The sequence below is a fragment of the Protopterus annectens genome, chromosome 2.part2 (assembly GCF_019279795.1).
Source record: "Protopterus annectens isolate FY-2018-M chromosome 2.part2, PAN1.0, whole genome shotgun sequence".
In the NCBI taxonomy this organism is placed as follows: Eukaryota; Metazoa; Chordata; order Ceratodontiformes; family Protopteridae; genus Protopterus; species Protopterus annectens.
The window spans coordinates 665,907,385-665,926,183 of NC_056730.1; the positions used below are offsets into that span (position 1 = coordinate 665,907,385).

Consider the following 18,799-nt stretch of genomic DNA (forward strand, 5'->3'; position numbering starts at 1 on the left):
AGTAGGGTGAGCACAGTACAGCTTAAATGCATGTGCAGTGACTTACATTATCAAAGAGAAGCATCAGTTTTCCTGTGTTTATCGTGTCCAGTTTCATCTCCCAGTCAGAATCGCTCCCCACTACTGATAGGTCCCTAGCTATGAACTAAAGTATAAACAGTACTTCTTTCTGGTTTGCATACCTGTTTTGTTGTAATTAGAATGATTTGTCTTGATTTCGTAGCCTAAATAGCTGTAAACCATCCCTGTCATTATGTTTAATTCTTGAAGATCGCAGTTTTCTTGCCTTTGACCCAGCTTCATGGAGTAACCACTTTCAGTTGGATCTGATTTACTGCAAGCATCCTTAAATAATACTAGCGCTCAGGATCCTCTTATGCTATCTTATATTCCATTTTTAAACCTTTAGACCTATAATTTCCTCTGGGGTAACACCTCTTAACACATGATAGAATTCCACGTGCAGATTCACAAATTCATCTCTCACAGATCATTTTTAGAAGCTTGGAAGCAAGAGACATGATTCACCATTGCTAAGTCACTTGCAAGATCCACTGGCTATTTGTTGAAGAGTAATGCAAGTGACAACCTGTGAATGCTGCTGAGGGCAAGGTAAGAGTAGATTGAAGAATATTTTGATAATGAAATAATTAGATACTTTATATAGCTGAGTTATAATGCAGTGGTATTTTTTTGTTATATGTCAGATTGCAACTTTTCAAAATTAAAATGTTAAATAACGCAGTAATTCAGTAATTGTCAGAATTTCCACTCATCGTATGATGCTGCTTTGTTGCCTTTCTTTTTTTATAAACTTCTACATGTGCTTTACTAATGTAGTATGATTTATTTTCAGGTGCTGATGATGAGAAATGCCATGAGTACACAGACTGTTACAGCTGTACAGCAAACACTATTGGTTGCCAGTGGTGTGAAGAGTGTGTGTCCAAGAGTAGTAATTGTACCAACAGCCAAGTAAGTATCCCCTTCCCATTGCGTAGATTTAACTTTGGCATTCAGTTGTAAAGCTAACGTATTAAATGTGATTTGATTGCAGATATCTGCTCATCTCACCCAGTTTTCCATATTTCATGAATCTTGTTTATGCTATTCCCAGATATCCAATAGTTTACCTCATTCTTACTGCTCAGTGTCAAGTTATGAAATAACCCTTATCTTGGGTTTCTGTAATTATTTGACTGTACCACTTCAAAAAGGCTGCTATACATGTTCTCCCCTCCCAGCTCTTCAGATTTTTTTTCCATTGTCATTTCACAGATATCTTGTTCTACAGAGTGTTTCCATTTGAGTTGCTTTGTAAATTACCTTCTCATGCTTAAACTTTTCCATCATAAATCACACACACAATGTGCATGTAGGTACCTTTTTGTATGCAGCCTGAAAGAATATATGACGTGCGGTTCTTGTGAATCGGTGATAATTTGCATGTACATAGATGCTTGTCATACACACACACACACACATATATATATATATATATATATATATATATATATATATATATATAGTGTTTATGTTGAAAATATATATGTATACATACATTTAGATATAGATGTGGATATGTAGATAACTAGATATAGATATGTTTGGCGACCATCTTAGCTGGTTGGCCCTTTCCTTCTCAGGGAGCAAGGTACACCTGAGAGGGGTCATCATTTAAGCAGCCATCGGGAGGTTTTCATGCAAGTCTCACCACTTCACCCCAGCAAGCTGACTTGCATTGTTGAGTGCTAGAAGAACTTCTAATGCCCTCTTCCTAGAGAGAGGATATGTTCACTTTTCTGTATGTCATCTCCAGCAAGCTACATCTGTTCTGAGGACTATTGCCAAAGGAGGTTGGGAGGAGCCTAGCGCATGTCCCTAGCCCCATTGCTGCATGTTGTTCATTTATGTCATCATCTGTGTCCAGGTGAGCCATATTTATTTATTGTATTTCACATTTGTTTACTGGAAAGTTCTGACTGGACACAGGCCCGGGGTGAAAAGCTCCACATCAAGTCATTCAAACACACAATGGTAGACATTTGTATACTAAAATACAGAAAACTAACAATGATTAACAAATAGGCATAGAAGAAATGTAGACATTCAAAAAGTTTGTACATAATTAGGATTCATAAAAATATTAAATGTTACTTCAGTAATAACATTGGATAGAGGTAAAATAGGTAGCATGGCTGGTCAGCTTAAATCATACCACCTAGATTAGGTACCATTTGTCAATCTAGCTAGGCAGGTGAAATGCAAGAGCAAAACCAGGTGTTAGTCATGTGATTTTTAAGTGAGACTTTAGACTGTCTGATAGTGGAGATGATTGTCAGTAAAGGTGGAAGGCTGTTCCAGGCTTTAGCTGTGGTATGTTGAGAGTAAGGCTTTCCCTGCAGTACTTTTTCTCTGGAAATGCAGAGTAAAGGTTTTTCATTTGAGCGAAGAGGGCAATTTGCAGTATAGGGAATCGAGAGATGGCTAAGAGCAGGGGCTTTCACAGGGTGTTTTAGAATATTGTAAGTAGTGATAAGCTGATGTAGAAAAAGTTGGGGGGAGTTCAAGCCAATTTAGGTCCCTTAGGGCCTGGCAGTGGTGAGTCCTGAAACTGGAGTTATTTTCAAACTTAGCAATTTTATTATAGCAAGACTCAAGTCTTGCAAGGTCATTTTTTCTGGTACAGATAAGAATGTGGGTCTGCATATAGAAGGGTGGATAGCAGGTGGGTTTTTACAAGGGTGACTCGTGCCTGATCAGTGAGGAACCTTTTTTGCCTGTATAAAATTCCCATTTTCTATGAACCTTTTGATGGTTTGAGAGATATGAATATCAAAGTGTAGATTGTTGATCTTAACCCCAAGTAGTTTGGTATTAGGAGGAGGAGGAGAGATAACGGTACCTTGTTTTGACATGATGGTGAAAGGAAGGGGATGGCTTTAGCTGTAGTGTATGGGAATAGAAGCAACTTAGTTTTGTTGGGGTTTATAATAAGTTGAATATTGTTTTTCCAAGCTTCTACAAAGTTAAAAGTTTCTCGAGTCATCTGTTGCAAGGTTGTTAGTGAGGGGACTGAGCAGACCAGAGTAGAATCATCTGCAATACTGTATGAGTGTTGCATGATGGGTGGAGGTATGAAGATTATTTGTGAATAAGGAGAAGAGGATTGGTCGAATATTGAGCTTTGAGGTACTCCTATGGTTGTTGGAAATTGGGGGGGGATAGTTCACCTTCCCATAGAACAAATTGGCTCTTGTTTGAGAGATAGTGTGTGTACCAGGCAGTAGCTGAGGGTGAAAAAGAGGAGGGTAGTCAAGATGTCAAGTAGTTTGGCATGGGACACCATGTCAAATGTCTTGGAAAGATCTCAGAGGACTGGAGAGACATAGTTGTGGTTATTTCTATGTTCATTAACATAGTGAATGAGAGAAGGGCTGCACTAGTGCTATGAAAAGGTCGAAAGCCATGCTGTGAACAGGAGAGGAGGTTGTGTGTAAGCAGAAATGTCATGATATGAGTGTGTACACATCTCTCAAGCAGTTTAGACAGGTGGGGAAGAATAGCAATGTGGTGGTAGTGAGAGAATTCATATGAGTTGCCACCTTTGTGCAGTGATATAATATGGGACACTTTCCAGAGGGCTGAGACGTAGGATTCTTGTAGAGAACAACTGATAAGAATGTAGATTGGATAGGCTAGTGCATCTGCAGCTATATTTAGGAACTCTGCATGTTAGACCATCAGCAGCCAGGGTCATGGGTTTCAATTTCATGAGTAGTTTTTGAATTGAGGAGGTAGGAACAGGAGAGAAGGTAAAAGGTGGGATGTTAACTGGTGATTTTTTTTTTTTTGGGCTATGGCCAGTGTTATGGTGTAATTTGGTGGAAAGCGCAATAATAGACTCTGTAAATTACTCATTAAATAGAGAGGCTATGTTGGCTATATTTATTGGTGGAAGTGAGAGCTCGGGTGCTTGTTTTGCCGGGTTTTAAATAGGGAGTTAATTGATTGCCAAAACTTTATAGGGTCTCTTGGGTTTTTAGTCTGTTTTTTTGTGTTAGAAATTTTCCTTATCTAGTTTGATTTGTTTTTTGGCCTGGTTCCTTAGTCGAAGATGGTTCTTTCTGATGAGGATGGATCTGTTTCTCTTCCAGACTTGCCAGGCTTTATCTCTGGAATTAAGTAAGGATATTGTGTTTCTACTTAGCCATGGTACGTAGTTTGCCCTGACTCGAATTTTCCCATTGAGTGGGACTGAGTTAAGGATATTGGTGAAAGTGTTGTTGAAGTACTCAACTGCCTGGTCCAGGTCTAGAGTTTTCAATGTATCCCATTGACATCTTTTTAAGATGGCTTAAACTCTGCTGGGCAGAAATTGCGAAGATTCCTAATTTGTCTGAAGACAATGGTATTAGCTAGGTTGGTCCGTTTGCGTATAAGCAAGGTAGGTATGTGGTCACTAAGACCATCTGGGAGGCATCCCACTTGGTAGTTGTGTTTAGGGCCATTAACAAGTGTCCAATCTAGAATAGATTGTCTCTTATTTTTTGTCTATTCTAGTTGATTCTTGTACGAATTGAGTAAATTCTAGCAGATTAATACGGACGGAGGGTTTATTAGAATTGTAGGCAAGCCAGTCAGTATTAAGGTCACCCAGGAGGATGGTTTCTTGAGGTAAATTTTCTGATACCAAGTGCAAGATTTCTTTTATAAGAATAGAGTTGTTTCCTGGGGGGAATATAGCAGATGATATTGATTTTTTTTAGGTTTAGAACTGCACCGATGGATTCTGCATTCTGAAATTTAGGGAAAGAGGGTTGCAGTGGTTGGACATTAAGGTTATTTTTTGAGAGTATAGCAACACCACCTCCTTTTCTATTTACCCTATCAAGTCTTAAGATATTGTAGCCTGGTAGAGTTATTTCTTCATTGTGGATAGTTTGTTTTAACCAGGTTTTAGTTATGGTAATAATGTCTGGGGAATAGAGGGATATACTTGCATGAAGGCCAGTTAGTTTTTTAGCTATACTCCTAATGTTGATATTAAGAAATAGTTGGTCTGATGGTTGCTTATGTGTAAGTATGGTGTTATTAGGTCTTGGGTTAGGGTGCATGTCACCAGAGCGTAATAATTTCTTTGTAATCATTAGTATATGCTTTAATTTGTGTGTTATGTCCATATTATATTTATATGATATCTTTTTTGTGCCTGTTAAGTGTAAGCTTTAGTTGTATATGTTGTGTTGTCTTGACATTGAATAATGAGGGACTTATAGGGAGGTTATAGTGTTTGTGAGTGCGTGGATGTGTGTTATGTGGAATTTAAGATTGAGAGGTAGTGGGTTTGTCTGTGGGCAGGTGATGTAAGCTAGAGTGGTAAAGATGAGGAGGACAGACGTTTGTATTAATATCATTGATGTTCATCGTGCATACAGCTGCAGTCATAACAGATGGGTTATCCTGCCGTCAGGCGGGTCCTCGGTCGGCCAAATTCCAAAGTCTAGGTCCGGCGTCTGTTGTCGTCGCTTCCTCCCTGACGTCAGTGCACCAGGGGTATAAAAGAACCAGCCGACGCCATCTTCTTCAGTCTTTCTTGCCGCACGGTGCCCGAAGCAGAAGCATTTCGCAAGTGCCGGTCGAACAGCTCCTGAGATTTACGAAAATATTTCAGCCGAAGTCTTCTTGAAAGCTAAGTACCCCGTTGGGGAAACTTTTCTCGCCTCAGACCGATGTCAGACAAAGTTAATAATTGCATTTCATGTGGGAAGCAAATACCGCATAAGGATTTCCATTCTTTCTGTATTCCTTGCTTAGGCCCAGACCACGACGTCTCGGCCTGCCGTTTTTGTGCTAGGTTCAACAAACGCACTGTTAAGCATCGGGCAGAGTTCGCCCAGCACTATTTTGGTAAAAAATTTAATTACATTATGTCGTCAGATACTCCGACTTCAGTTTTCAGTAAAAGACGCAAAGATAAGGACCGACATACGAGGTCTGCGACTTCTACCGACACTACGCTAAAGCAGACTACTGGTGCTCCGGTTCTCAGCGAGGCGCCTACACAGCCCCTGAGTACCGATGACGCTTCATTACCGGTGTCTTCTGTGCCCGAGGTCGCAGGCTCCTCGGCCCCCATTCCGACTACAGATACCGATGCCAATTTTGGCGGGGAAACTCAGAGTTTAGACAGGCCTGCCACTTCTCAAGGTGTCTTCAGGCCTTCCTCCTTTTCCATTAAGGCTTTCACAAAATCTAAAGCAGCCATGAAAACTAAAAAACAAGGTCCACAGACCCCCTCTCAAGGCCCCATGCCTAAAAAACAGATGCTCAAAATGGCTGAGGATTTGATTACTCTTATCAGGGTTTCTCAACCCCCCTCGGACAAAAGGCCCAGATTGGAGGAAGACTACCTTTCCTCAGATCAAGCCTCTATTACCTCAGAACATTCTGAAGACCAGGAATATTCATATTCCCCTTTTAAAGACTCTGATGCTGAGGAGTCCATTCCCTCGGTCTCTCCCCCTGAGGACTATTCCTTTGGGGAAACCCTACATACCTTGAGGGAACACTTTCACTGGGAAGGCCAAGATTACTCAGATTCCAAGAAAAGGCTCAGGGATTTTCTCTTGCTTCCCCAGCACAGGCCTCTGGCTATCCCTCCTGTCTTGGATATATTAGATGATGTGTACACAGAAGCCAGCCTCAACCCAGATTCTTTACCTCCAGCTCCTGTTAAACCTGACAGGTATTACCGGGTTCCTGATTCACACCAGTTCCTATACAAAAGCCATGCTGCTGACCCAGAAACTATTTCACAGGGTCCCAAGGGAATTAAGGCCTCTACTGCTAAAAACCCATTACCTTCAGAGAGAGATTCCAGAGCTTTAGAAAGGTAGGGGAAAAAGGTGTACACCTCGGCCACTTTAGCCATGAGGGCATTAAACTGTCAGTTCCATATGTTAAAGTATCAACAGTTTTTGTTATCTCAGTTGAAAAGCAAAATGACACAACCCGAGCAACCAGATTTAAAGGAATTTGCAGGATTTGTTGCATAGTGCAGAGCAAGTGGGTAAACATACCTTGCAGTGTGGTTTTGATGCTTTAGAGGCCTCATGCAGAGCTGCTGTTACAGGGTCTGTCATACGTAGACATGCTTGGCTCAAAGAGCAAACCTTACCAGATCATGTCAAAGCTAAATTACTAGATGCACCTCTTCAAAAAGATGTATTGTTTGGTGTTAAAGCTGAGGAGGTACTAAAGAAAATGTAGGAAAAGGCAAGATCAATGCAAACAGTGAAAGATTTCCTACAGGTACAACCTCCACATTTCAGCAGAAACTGGCCTTCAAAAAATTGGTCCTTTCCAGCCACGGACAGACCTCAAAGGGGCAGATACAGGCGCCCGAGGGGTAGAGGGCAATCTCAATGATCATTCAGAGCCAGACAATGGCAAGCACCTACACCAAGAGGTGGAGAAGATAGATCACAGTCATTCAGAATGCAGACACAATGACTTCCCCCTTTTCATGCCAAGCAAAGCTTTAATGGCAGCACCTTTAGGTGGAAAACTGGCATTATTTTCGAAAAATTGGCATATTGTCACAAAAGACAAATGGATCCTGGACATTATAGACAGAGGCTACAGATTCCACTTTCACACCCTTCCAAAAATGAGAGGCATGCCAAACCTGCCACAAAATCAAAGGGCAGAGGCACAAAAACAAATTTCAGTTCTCATGGACATGAAAGCTATTCAAGAGGTACCTGCAAAAGAACAGGGTCAAGGTTTTTATTCCAGACTATTCCTGGTACCAAGGAAGGACAAAGATTGGAGACCTATTTTAGACCTATCCATTCTAAACACATATTTACTCATACCAAAATTCAAGATGCTCACATTACAGCAGCTTCTTCCCATGCTGGGCAAGGAGTCTTGGCTGGTAACATTGGACCTCAAGGAGGCATACCTGCATGTCCCTATCAGACAAGATTGCAGAAGATACCTCAGATTTCTTGCAGGTTCAACCCATTATCAATTCTCTGCATTGCCCTTTGGCTTATCTACTGCGCCCAGAGTGTTTACGAAATGCCTGGCATCAGTAATTGCCTTCTGCAGACTTCAAGGGATACAAATATACCCATATCTGGACGACTGCCTGATCCAAGCGGACAGCAAGCACATACTTCTGAAACACCTGGCGTTTGTAATAAAACTGTTGAACTTTCTGGGATACACAGTCAACAAAAAGAAATCAAAACTAATACCCTCTCAAACAATAATTTTCCTGGGTGCCAGCTTGAATACAAACACCCAGATGGCCTACCTCACGCCAGAGAAGCAAGGGCAACTATCTCAATACTTCAGCAAAAATGGCAACCTTCACCAGGCTTGACTGCAAGGAAAGTCCTGCAGGCTCTGGGATTCATGGCATCTTGCATCCTGCTGATCCCATGTGCAAAGCTGCATATGAGGAAACTTCAGTGGTACCTAAAAAACTTATGGTCTCAACACAGCCACAGTTTGGAAACAATTATACCACTCATTCCATGTCTTCAAAAGGAATTTCTGTGGTGGGCTCAAGCATGCCAAAGAAACATAGGTCTCCCCTTCTGCATGCCTCAAGCAAATCAAATCATCACAACAGATGCCTCGGACTATGCCTGGGGGGCGCACATGACAGATCAGTGCATTCAGGGAAAATGGTCCCAAAAAGAGAAGCACCTACACATCACTCAAAAGGAAATGCTAGCAGTACAAAAATGCTATTATGGCCTTCAAAGGCCTACTGCATCCAGGCCAGCTATTGATAAGGACAGACAACACCACAGTGATGTGGTACATAAACGGGGAGGGACTCATTCATACCCTCTGTGCAGACTAGCCATGTCCCTTTGGAACACGGCTCTGGAATTGCAAATCCAACTTCAAGCACAATTCCTGCCAGGGAAGGAAAACACACTGGCAGACAGCCTAAGCAGAAATATGACAGATCCACACAAATGGAAGTTGTATCCTCAAGTTTTTGCAAAGATAACTCAGGCATGGGGACAGCCAGACATAGATCTCTTTGCTACCCACAGAAATTACCAACTGAAAAAAATTTTCTCAAGGACCTATCATCCACAGGCCTGGAAAGTGGACGCACTTTCTTTCAATTGGACAACATTGACAGTCTATGCCTTTCCACCTCTTCCTCTGCTGCCCAAAGTTCTGTTAAAAGCCAGAGCAGAGAGGCCAAGCATGATTCTCATTGCTCCAGACTGGCCAAGACAACACTGGTATCCACTCCTGAAGAACCTGACGCATTCCCCACCATGGATCCTGCCTCCAGTGCCTCTTATTTTGTCCCAGCACAACTTCAAAACTCTTCACAGTCAGCTGAAAACCCTCAATCTAGCCGCATGGAGAATCCCTTGATTTCCCAACAGACCCTCCTCTCCAAGGAGGTGCAGGATGTCATCTTGGAGGCCAGAAGACCTTCTACTAGAAAAGCCTTCTCCGCCAAATGGAAACGGTGTTGTGCCTGAAATCAGAAAAAGGGCCAGAATCCTTGGGTAATAAATTTACCTCAAATATTACAGTACCTAGCTGAGATGTTAAACAGTGGACTTTCCTTCTCCTCCATCAAGATCCATGCTTCAGCCATTTCTGCACAATACAACACAGATCCTCCTTTATTTTCATCCTCTCTTAAGACAGTTCCTCAGAGGGGCTAAGAATATAAAACCCCCAAGGAAACCACCAGTACCTGCTTGGGACCTCAACTTCATTTTGGAACAACTGACCCTACCTCCATTTGAGCCAGCTGCTTCAACAGAACTGCAATATTTGTCATGGAAAACAGCCTTCCTTCTGGCTATCACCTCAGCACGCAGGGTTTCGGAACTACAGGCCCTCATGGCTGTGCAACCTTTCATCATTTTCCATCAGGACAGAGTTTCCTTATGAACCAACCCTTCCTTTATGCCAAAGGTAGTATCCAGTGTAGCCTTGAATCAGACTGTCCACTTACCTACCTTTTATCCTAACTCACAAAACAAAGGGGAAAGACTACTACATTCCTTGGACATTCACAGACAACTTCGTTATTATTTGGACAGGACAAAGCCATTCAGAAAATCTGAGCAACTCTTTGTGTCCTATGCTACAGGTGCTCAAGGAAAGGCTATCTCCAAACAGACAATCTCAAAATGGATAGCCCACTGCATACGCTTTTGTTACTCATTTCATGGAAAAACTGTGCCTTCAAGCATCAGATCCCACTCCACAAGGGCCACAGCTACCTCTGCAGCTTTCCTCAGGGGGGTTCCTACCAAGGACATTTTGGAAGCAGCCACTTGGAGTTCTGTGCACACTTTCTCCAAGCACCATCACCTTCCACTTTACTCTAAATCTAGAGCGGGCTTTGCCACTGCAGTCTTGCAGGGCATCCTTGCTCCTCCTAGTTCCACTTAGTGCCTGCCACCCCTTTTTAGCTTTGGGATGCTACCCATCTGTTATGACTGCAGCTGTAGGCACGATGAACATAGTTCAGTTTTGTACCTACCATAAATGTAGATGTTCGAGTGCTAATACGGCTGCAGTCCAGGTTTCCCTCCCTCCATCCCCTCTTGGGACAGGCCTTATGACAAACACCTTCTCATACAACCTGATTGGGGTATTCTTTTATGGTGTATTTGCTTGCAAACTACTGTTTTGTGATTATTTTACATTGTATTATTACATAAGTTTATGTTTTGCCTTCCTTCTGGGGGCACCTGACATCTGGGGCAAGAAAAACTGAAGAAGATGGCATCGGCTGGTTCTTTTACACCCCCTGCCGCACTGACGTCAGAGAGGAAGCAACGACAACCGACGCCAGACCTAGACTTTGGAATTCGGCCGACCGAGGACCCGCCTGACGGCAGGATAACCCATCTGTTATGACTGCAGCTGTATTAGCACTCGAACATCTACATTTATGGTAGGTACAAAACTGTACTTTTATGTAAGATAGTTGATCTAATGTAATGTAACTTTGTTGTGGAAATAATGACACTTGTAATATGAAATCCACTTCTCGATTCCTCATGGCAAACCCAGAATAGCTTGAACTGCATTACAAAAGCTCATAAACTTCAAACATGTTAATACCTTTGATTATTTCTGCCACATTTCCCACCATCAATAAAGCCTTTTAATAAGGCACAATATAGAGAACAAAACCCCAAAAAGATTGCTTGTCAAAAAAAAAAAAGGCTACCGTCAGTAACATATAAACTAATAATCTGGTAACGCGCCCAACCCAATTATTTCACTCAAAATATAACATAAATGAAATAAAGGTCTTAAAACAACCTAGAACCAGTAATCATTACAGTAACAAAAACCACAACACTTCGTTACCCGATAAATTGTTATGCCAAGTCAACAGTCCAAAATAGAAGCATTCTGGCATGATGTCCTGATTAAAACATGACACCAGGAATAAGAATTCTTCACGTATCTACACTGAATAATCCTAGATTGCATGCTACTTATGTTCCCCTGCCGACTTCCCCAGTGCCAAGTTCCTAATGAAATTGTGGTCATCTGGGTACCAGTCAGCACTCCATCCCTCCACACCATAGAGTTGGGCACAGTGTTTGAATTATTCTACCAGTTTTTTCAGAACTGCATGCCGTTATACACAGCTAGAGAATGCACTTCGTTGGTGATTTCAGGTCTAAACATGTTTGTGTTAGGTTATCATCCTGTAATGCTTCAATTTATACAAGTTTTAAGTTTGTGTTAGAAGAAGTCATAAATCCACTGATTATATTTTTCCTGAAAAGTGAATTATTTATGTAACATACACACACACACACACACACACACACACACACACACACACACACACACACACACACACACACACACACACATTTCATATAGTTTTTACTTCTAAAAGTTGAAATTCAGTAAGAGTATTCTGGATGTGTGGTGGCATACCATGTATGCCATACTACCTAATGGAAACCAGTTATATGCAGTATGCTGAGGCTTAGACCAAGTCCATGACAACGGCATATGCCCAGTTTTTGATGCTGAGACGCATATGAAACTTTACATTTGATACCTATGTAAAAATGTCATCTGTTTAAGACTTAACTTTCAGAGAATAATGACAGGATGATAAACTACAAAAAACATGTCTGTTCTGTCCTTAAAAATGTCACTGCAGCTCATGTTGAGGGTGCCTCTTCAACCAACTTTGTTTGAAGAGAAGTACATTTATAGCCATTGGCAGAGAAAATAAGGGACACAAATTCAAGGATTTAAACAGTATAGGTTCATAGGTTCATACTAGGCTATCTGCCCAAGGGCATTTATAAGCCTAGCCCATAGTTATGTGGCTTTCGCCACCCCTTTAGTTTGAATAAAAAACTATGCCTATCATTTTTCTGTGCCTCTGTCAAGCAGTGACACTGAAGTAATCCCTGGGGTATATCTGCGATCTCCCATCCATTGGTCAAGATTCCTCTTGAACAAGGCCAGCGAGGTGCTCTGCCTCACATATACCGGGATTTTGTTCCACAGCATAGGGAGTCTCTGGGTGATGAATCTGTCTCTCCAGCACGTTCTATTTATAACCGTGTCAAGGTTTAAGTCTCCGCCTTGTGGTTCTGAGGGATCTAGATTTTTTGAGGTGAAGCATATTCATCAAATCTGGGTTTGACATGGCCTTATATGTCAGGCACAGGTCACCTCTGAGCAAGCGGTATGAGACTGAATAGAGCTTGGAGTTCTTTCAGTTGGGCAGCATAAGACATATTTTTGAGACCCTTTATCCTTTTGGTGAGAAACTTTGGGGCCTTTCTGCTGCAGCAGGTGTCTGGTCAGATACATTCCGAACGGGGCATTGTACTCAATCATAGGTCTAATGAGTGATGAGTACAGGGGGACGATGACCTCCCTTGATCTAGATGTGAATCCCTTCATGATCAGGTGGGCGATATAGAAGGTTTTCCTAACTACTTTAGCAACATGAGTGTCAAACGAAAGGCTACTGTCAACTTGGGTCCCCAGATCCCTGATGACATTTTCTGTGCTCAGTGGATTGCCAACTATATGGTAGCTAGGGGTAACCTTGTTTTTCCCAAAGGGTATGACTATGCATTTTTTGGCGTTTAACTTCAGGCCATGGCTCTGGCACCAGTTATCCGTTTCTGTGAGGCCCTTCTGGAGGATATCTGTCAGATGTGTTTTCGACTATGGCGCCCAGTTTGCAGTCATCTGCAAACTTTGTCAGCCATAACCCTCCCGTGTTTGCTTGTACTTCAGAAAAATAGATGCCGAACAAGAGTGGACCCAGGACTGAGCCCTGTGGGACACCACTTGTGACAGGCTTTGAGTCTGACATGGCTCCAGCAACTCTGACCCTGTGGGTTCTGTCACTTAGCCAGTTTGCAACCCATCTTGTGATGTATGGGTTTACATTCAAGCTGATGAGTTTTTCGATGATACCTGAGTGGTGTATTGTGTCAAGGCCTTTGCCAGGTCGAGGTAGGCTGTATGGACTGCCTTTCCTCATCAATGGCCTTGGTGACTGTCTCAAAAGTCAACCAAGTTTAAGAGGCAGGATCTGCCTTTGACAAAGCCAAACTGGGTTGGATCCAAAGTCTGCAAGTTCCCTATGTCTTTATTTATGAGTTCCATTATGATCCTCTCCATGGCTTTGCAGATAAGGCTTGTCAAGCTAATGGGTAATTTCCAGGGTCTGTGGAGGCACCGCCTTATGAAGTGGGACCACAGTTGCCGTGCGCCACCCTTGGCACGTGATCCTGAGGTGAGGCTAAGATTAAACAGCTGTCCTAACTGTGGGTTTAATTCCTCGCTGAGTTCATGAAACACACAGCCGGGACACCATCCGCTCCCATGGATGCTGTGTTTTTGCCTTAGTGAGGGCAGTTCTCACCTGGGCTTGGAGATGTTTGGGGGCTACAATCCTCTGGAATAGATATCTCTCCTATTGGGGAGGGGAGAAGTTTGCACTGAACCTGTCAGCCAGTATGTTAGCAATGTGTGTAGGTTCAGTAATTTTCACATCATTTTGAACTAATTCTGAGCATATCTGGGAGTTTCCTCCTAGGTTTCTAACATAGCTAAAGAAGGCCTTATGATTGTCTTTAGAGTCCTTGGCATTTTTTCTCAAAATTTGCCTTGGATGATTTTATGAGAGCTCTTAGTTTTTTACTTATAATGATCAAAGGTGTCTTACCTTTCAAGGATTTTGCTCGATCTTGTAGTAGCTTCCTCCTTTTGTTGTAGAGCTTGTTTATGGCTGGGGTCCACCAGACTGGACGCTTGCCTTTGGTACAGAGAGTCTTAGTTTTGTTTGGGATTGCCTGATCCATGCAGTCCTGTAGGTGCTGGTAGAAGGCATTTGTAAGTAATTCAGCGGTTTGAGTAATGTTTACCACTGGCTCAGGGGCCTTAAAGTAGACCACACTAGTTTTTAGAAGTGTGAAATCGGCTTTTGAGAAGTTTTTCACTGTGGTCTTTTTGTTTCAGGTGGGGGTGGGATGAGGACCTCCAGCAAGATTAGTTTATGATCTGATCTCACCAGTGAGGGGTATACTTCCGGTGTTGAACATTTTGATCCCATGTTCGTGATGATGAGATCAAGTATGTTTTCTGCTCTTGTGGGATGGTGACTAGTTGTTCCATGGCATTTGAGTTTATGAACTCCAGGAATCTTTGGGTTAGAGTGTTCGGCTTGAGTAGTGTTCCCAGTCTATATTAGGGTAGTTGAAGTTACCTAGTATGATGGTGTTTGAGATACATTTATCCCTCCAATGTTTTCAGGAAGGCCATGTGAGGTTCCTGAGTTTGAGAGGGTGGCCTGTAACATGCTACAAATTGCAGAGCAGTCTTGCCTATGGTTAATTGCATCTGGATGGTCTCCGATGCATCGTGCGTTGCCACCAACCTTGAGGTGTGGGTGTCCTTTATGAATATGGACACCTCCCCTCCTTTCTTGGTGTTGTCCGGATTTTGGGGCCGGAACGCATGATATGAGGTGAAACCTGTTAGTGCTGGGGTGCTCTCAGGAGCCTTGAACCAGGTTTCTGTCACAGCACAGACATCGATGTTCTCCATATTGAGAAGGGCCTCGAGTGCGTGCATCTTGAGAGTGAGACTTCTGGCATTGAGCAGCATTACCCTTAGTTTTTTCCTTTTGGTGTTCTAGGGTGGTAGGTTTAGAATTTGAGCCTTGCCTAAAAAGGCACTATGGGGGTGGCAAGAGCCTTTGCCAATATCCGGAAGCCCAGGGTGACAGGTGCAAGCCGCCTCAAGCAGCGTGGCTTGTCCAGCATGTCATCCCAGGCAGACAGACATTGATCCCCTTTGAATGACACCAGAATTTAAGCCAATTATTAAAGCTGATCATCTTATCACTGTATTGTGGCATCATTCTAGGTGAAGGTAGGATACTGCTCAAGGTCAGGGTCATACCTGCCTGGGCTACATAATCAGAGAGCCCTCGATGTCCCTTTCATGTAGTCCAAGGAGGTACGCCTCGGTCGCTGACACCAGCGTGGACAATGACTGAGTCGACTTGTACCTGCTGTTGAGAGACCTGAGTGCTTGCTATGTGGCGGATTCTAGCCCAACAGGCAGCTTACTGTGACCTTCTCCTTAGTCTGGTGAGCGGACGCCAGTGTGTCTGACTATGGAATCACCAATGACAAGTGTGTCTGGCATTTTGTTTGGCCTTAAGGGCTGTGACTGTTTGACACTCTGACTGTGTGGTCTATGTGTTGCATGTGTTGGGTCGTGAGGTGGTAGTTGTTTGGGTGTCTGCTTTGGTGGCCTCTGCTGTTTTGGTAAATTTTGATCAGAGCCTCCAGTATGTCTTTGTGTGAGTATGTGTATGATTTGAAGTTGTGATGGTACCATGTGTGACTGGGTATGTATTGTGTGTGGTTACCTTCTCCTCCTGTCTGGTCTTGCCAGTCCTATGTTGAGAGAGCTCAGCCTCCAGTTTGGCCGTATAGTTGCATCTCTCGCATGTATTTGTGTTTTGTGGGAGAAGGAGAGGATTGTTCAGGTACATGAGGCAATTGTAACATTGCCTCAATATTCCCAGGTTCACCAGTTGAGCTGGAGAGGACACTAGCAACTGATCCCTCGACATACTAGAAGTAGTAGATAAAGAGACTTTCAAAGGGCTCCGGGGGAAGTGGGTTTTAGGCTGGTGGGGTACTATCTATAATAAGAGTGCTTTATCAAGGTGCAAGTACTGTAGGAGTAAGTGCTAGGCTTTACAGATAGAGAATAGTCTACTTGGGAATCAAGTAGAGATGAACTTTTCAGTTATAGGATATGCTGGTTAGATGTACAGCTCGAGGAAGGTAGTTCTAAGGGAAAATTTGAAGAGTGGAATTTAGATGGCCCGAATAGTTTAACCTTGTTTAACCGCCGCTGCTCTTGTGTGCAATAGTGGCAACTCCGCTAATGCGCCTTAGCGGTTTTATAGCAGGGGCTGAAGGAGCTAGGAATTGGCCCAAACGACCAATGGACTACTAGTTTCTGGCTGAAACTTCACCAAATCGGACAAAAGGCTTCAGTGCTTCCCACTCCCACTGGTAAGCAAAGAAACTTCCTCCTTCCTAATAAGGTAATGGATCAGTAACAGGAACTAAAACAAAGCCCAGGGATCAGCAACTCTGAAACTGGACTACTCTAGTTCAGTAAGGCGGAAAACAAGAGATTTTTGTTTTATTACAGAGATAAGGAAAAACAGACAGTAAATGCTATAAATGCTGTAAATCGGCTAGCACTTTAGTGTGTAGCCTACAGAAACAATTTGCAACAATTAGTAACTTAAAGTGCAATAAACAGTGTAAAATGCAGAAATCACTTAAAGTAGCAGTAAAACAGGCTAAATGCAGTCGCTAGCTTAATAACAGTGGGAAAGCCACAAAAATACTTATATCTGGTAGAAAGTCACTCTTTAGCTCTCTGCTGCTTGGATCACTCTGCAGGCCACCACGAGGATCTGTGCTGAGTTGGTACAAGCTGGAAAATGCGAGTTTAGCGTGTTTTATAGCAGATGGCTGAAAGGAGATAGAAATTGGCCCAAAATGACCAACGTACTACTAGTTTCCGGCTGAAACTTCACCAATTCGGACAAAAGGCTGCTCAGTGCTTCCCACTCCCACTGGTAAGCAAAGAAACTTCCCTCCTTCCTAATAAGGCAATGGATCAGTAACAGGAACTAAAAACAAAGCCCAGGGATCAGCAATTCTGAAACTGACTACTCTAGTTCAGTAAGGCGGGAAAACAAGAGATTTGTTTTTTTTTTTTTTACAGAGACAAGGAAAAAACAGACAGTAAATGCTATAATGCTTTAAGCTGCTAGCACACTTGAGTGTGTTAGCCTACAGGTAAAATTAAGCAACAAATAACTTTTAAGAGTGCAAAACAGTTAATCAACACAAAAACAGTTTAAATAGAATGCAGAGCTGTATAAACAGGCTAAGATGCAGTCGCTAAGCAGTAAATATTCAAAAAGCCAGAAAAAAATACTTAAATCAGTTATAACAAATGCTCTGAAATATATTGTATATTTCCAATATGTTTGAGAAGGACAGTCAGAACACAAGAAGGTTCAGGCGAAAAAGAAAAAAAAAGTTTTGTTTTACTTTTTGAAAAGGGAAAAAGGAGGAACAGAAGGCCTTATCAAATGTTCTCTCTGTATTAAGAAGAATGAGCTAATGACACTAGACTGGGAGGTGTGTCACAGTAGGGGCGGGCAACTGCAAAGCCACCAAGTATGGGACAAAATAGTTTTTAAACAGATAAGGATTTGTGAAGATTCTGAATAGACAAAGTGCTTTATATATATTAAATTATAAAAACAGTAATCTGTAAAAATAATCAAAAGATACTTATATTTTGTAGCTCAGTTGCGATCAAACAACTTCTCCAGCCTGCACTGTGTGCAAAGACAGAGATCCTACCAAAGTTAGGGCAAGACCAGAACAACAACTTTTTTTTTACAAGAACACAAAAGAACCAGCCCCCACTAGCCAAGAGATAATTACACAGAGTAAATGTTTCAGTTTATACAATAGCCTGAGACAGCAAAGCACTACAGAGTCAAATGAAAGTTTTAAACAGATAAGGATTTGTGAAGATTCTGAATAGACAAAGTGCTTTATATATATTAAATTATAAAAACAGTAATCTGTAAAAATAATCAAAAGATACTTATATTTTGTAGCTCAGTTACAGTCAAACAACTTCTCCAGCCTGCACTGTGTGCAAAGACAGAGATCCTACCAAAGTTAGGGCAAGACCAGAACAACAACTTTTTTTTTACAAGAACACAAAAGAACCAGCCCCCACTAGCCAAGAGATAATTACACAGAGTAAATGTTTCAGTTTATACAATAGCCTGAGACAGCAAAGCACTACAGAGTCAAATGAAAGTTTTTAAACAGATAAGGATTTGTGAAGATTCTGAATAGACAAAGTGCTTTATATATATATTAAATTATAAAAACAGTAATCTGTAAAAATAATCAAAAGATACTTATATTTTGTAGCTCAGTTGCGGTCAAACAACTTCTCCAGCCTGCACTGTGTGCAAAGACAGAGATCCTACCAAAGTTAGGGCAAGACCAGAACAACAACTTTTTTTTTACAAGAACACAAAAGAACCAGCCCCACTAGCCAAGAGATAATTACACAGAGTAAATGTTTCAGTTTATACAATAGCCTGAGACAGCAAAGCACTACAGAGTCAAATGAAAGTTTTTAAACAGAT

The 18,799-nt window shown here is 42.1% G+C and overlaps 1 protein-coding gene across 1 annotated transcript in view; it reads left to right on the top strand.

The window, feature by feature from the left end:
- ATRN (attractin) overlaps positions 1–18,799 on the top strand; it is a 2,639,854-nt gene that overhangs the window by 855,892 nt on the left and 1,765,163 nt on the right. Inside the window, exon 10 of the mRNA XM_044064458.1 lies at positions 857–975. Coding sequence (XP_043920393.1) covers positions 857–975 — 119 coding nt within the window. The remainder of the gene's footprint in view (positions 1–856; positions 976–18,799) is intronic.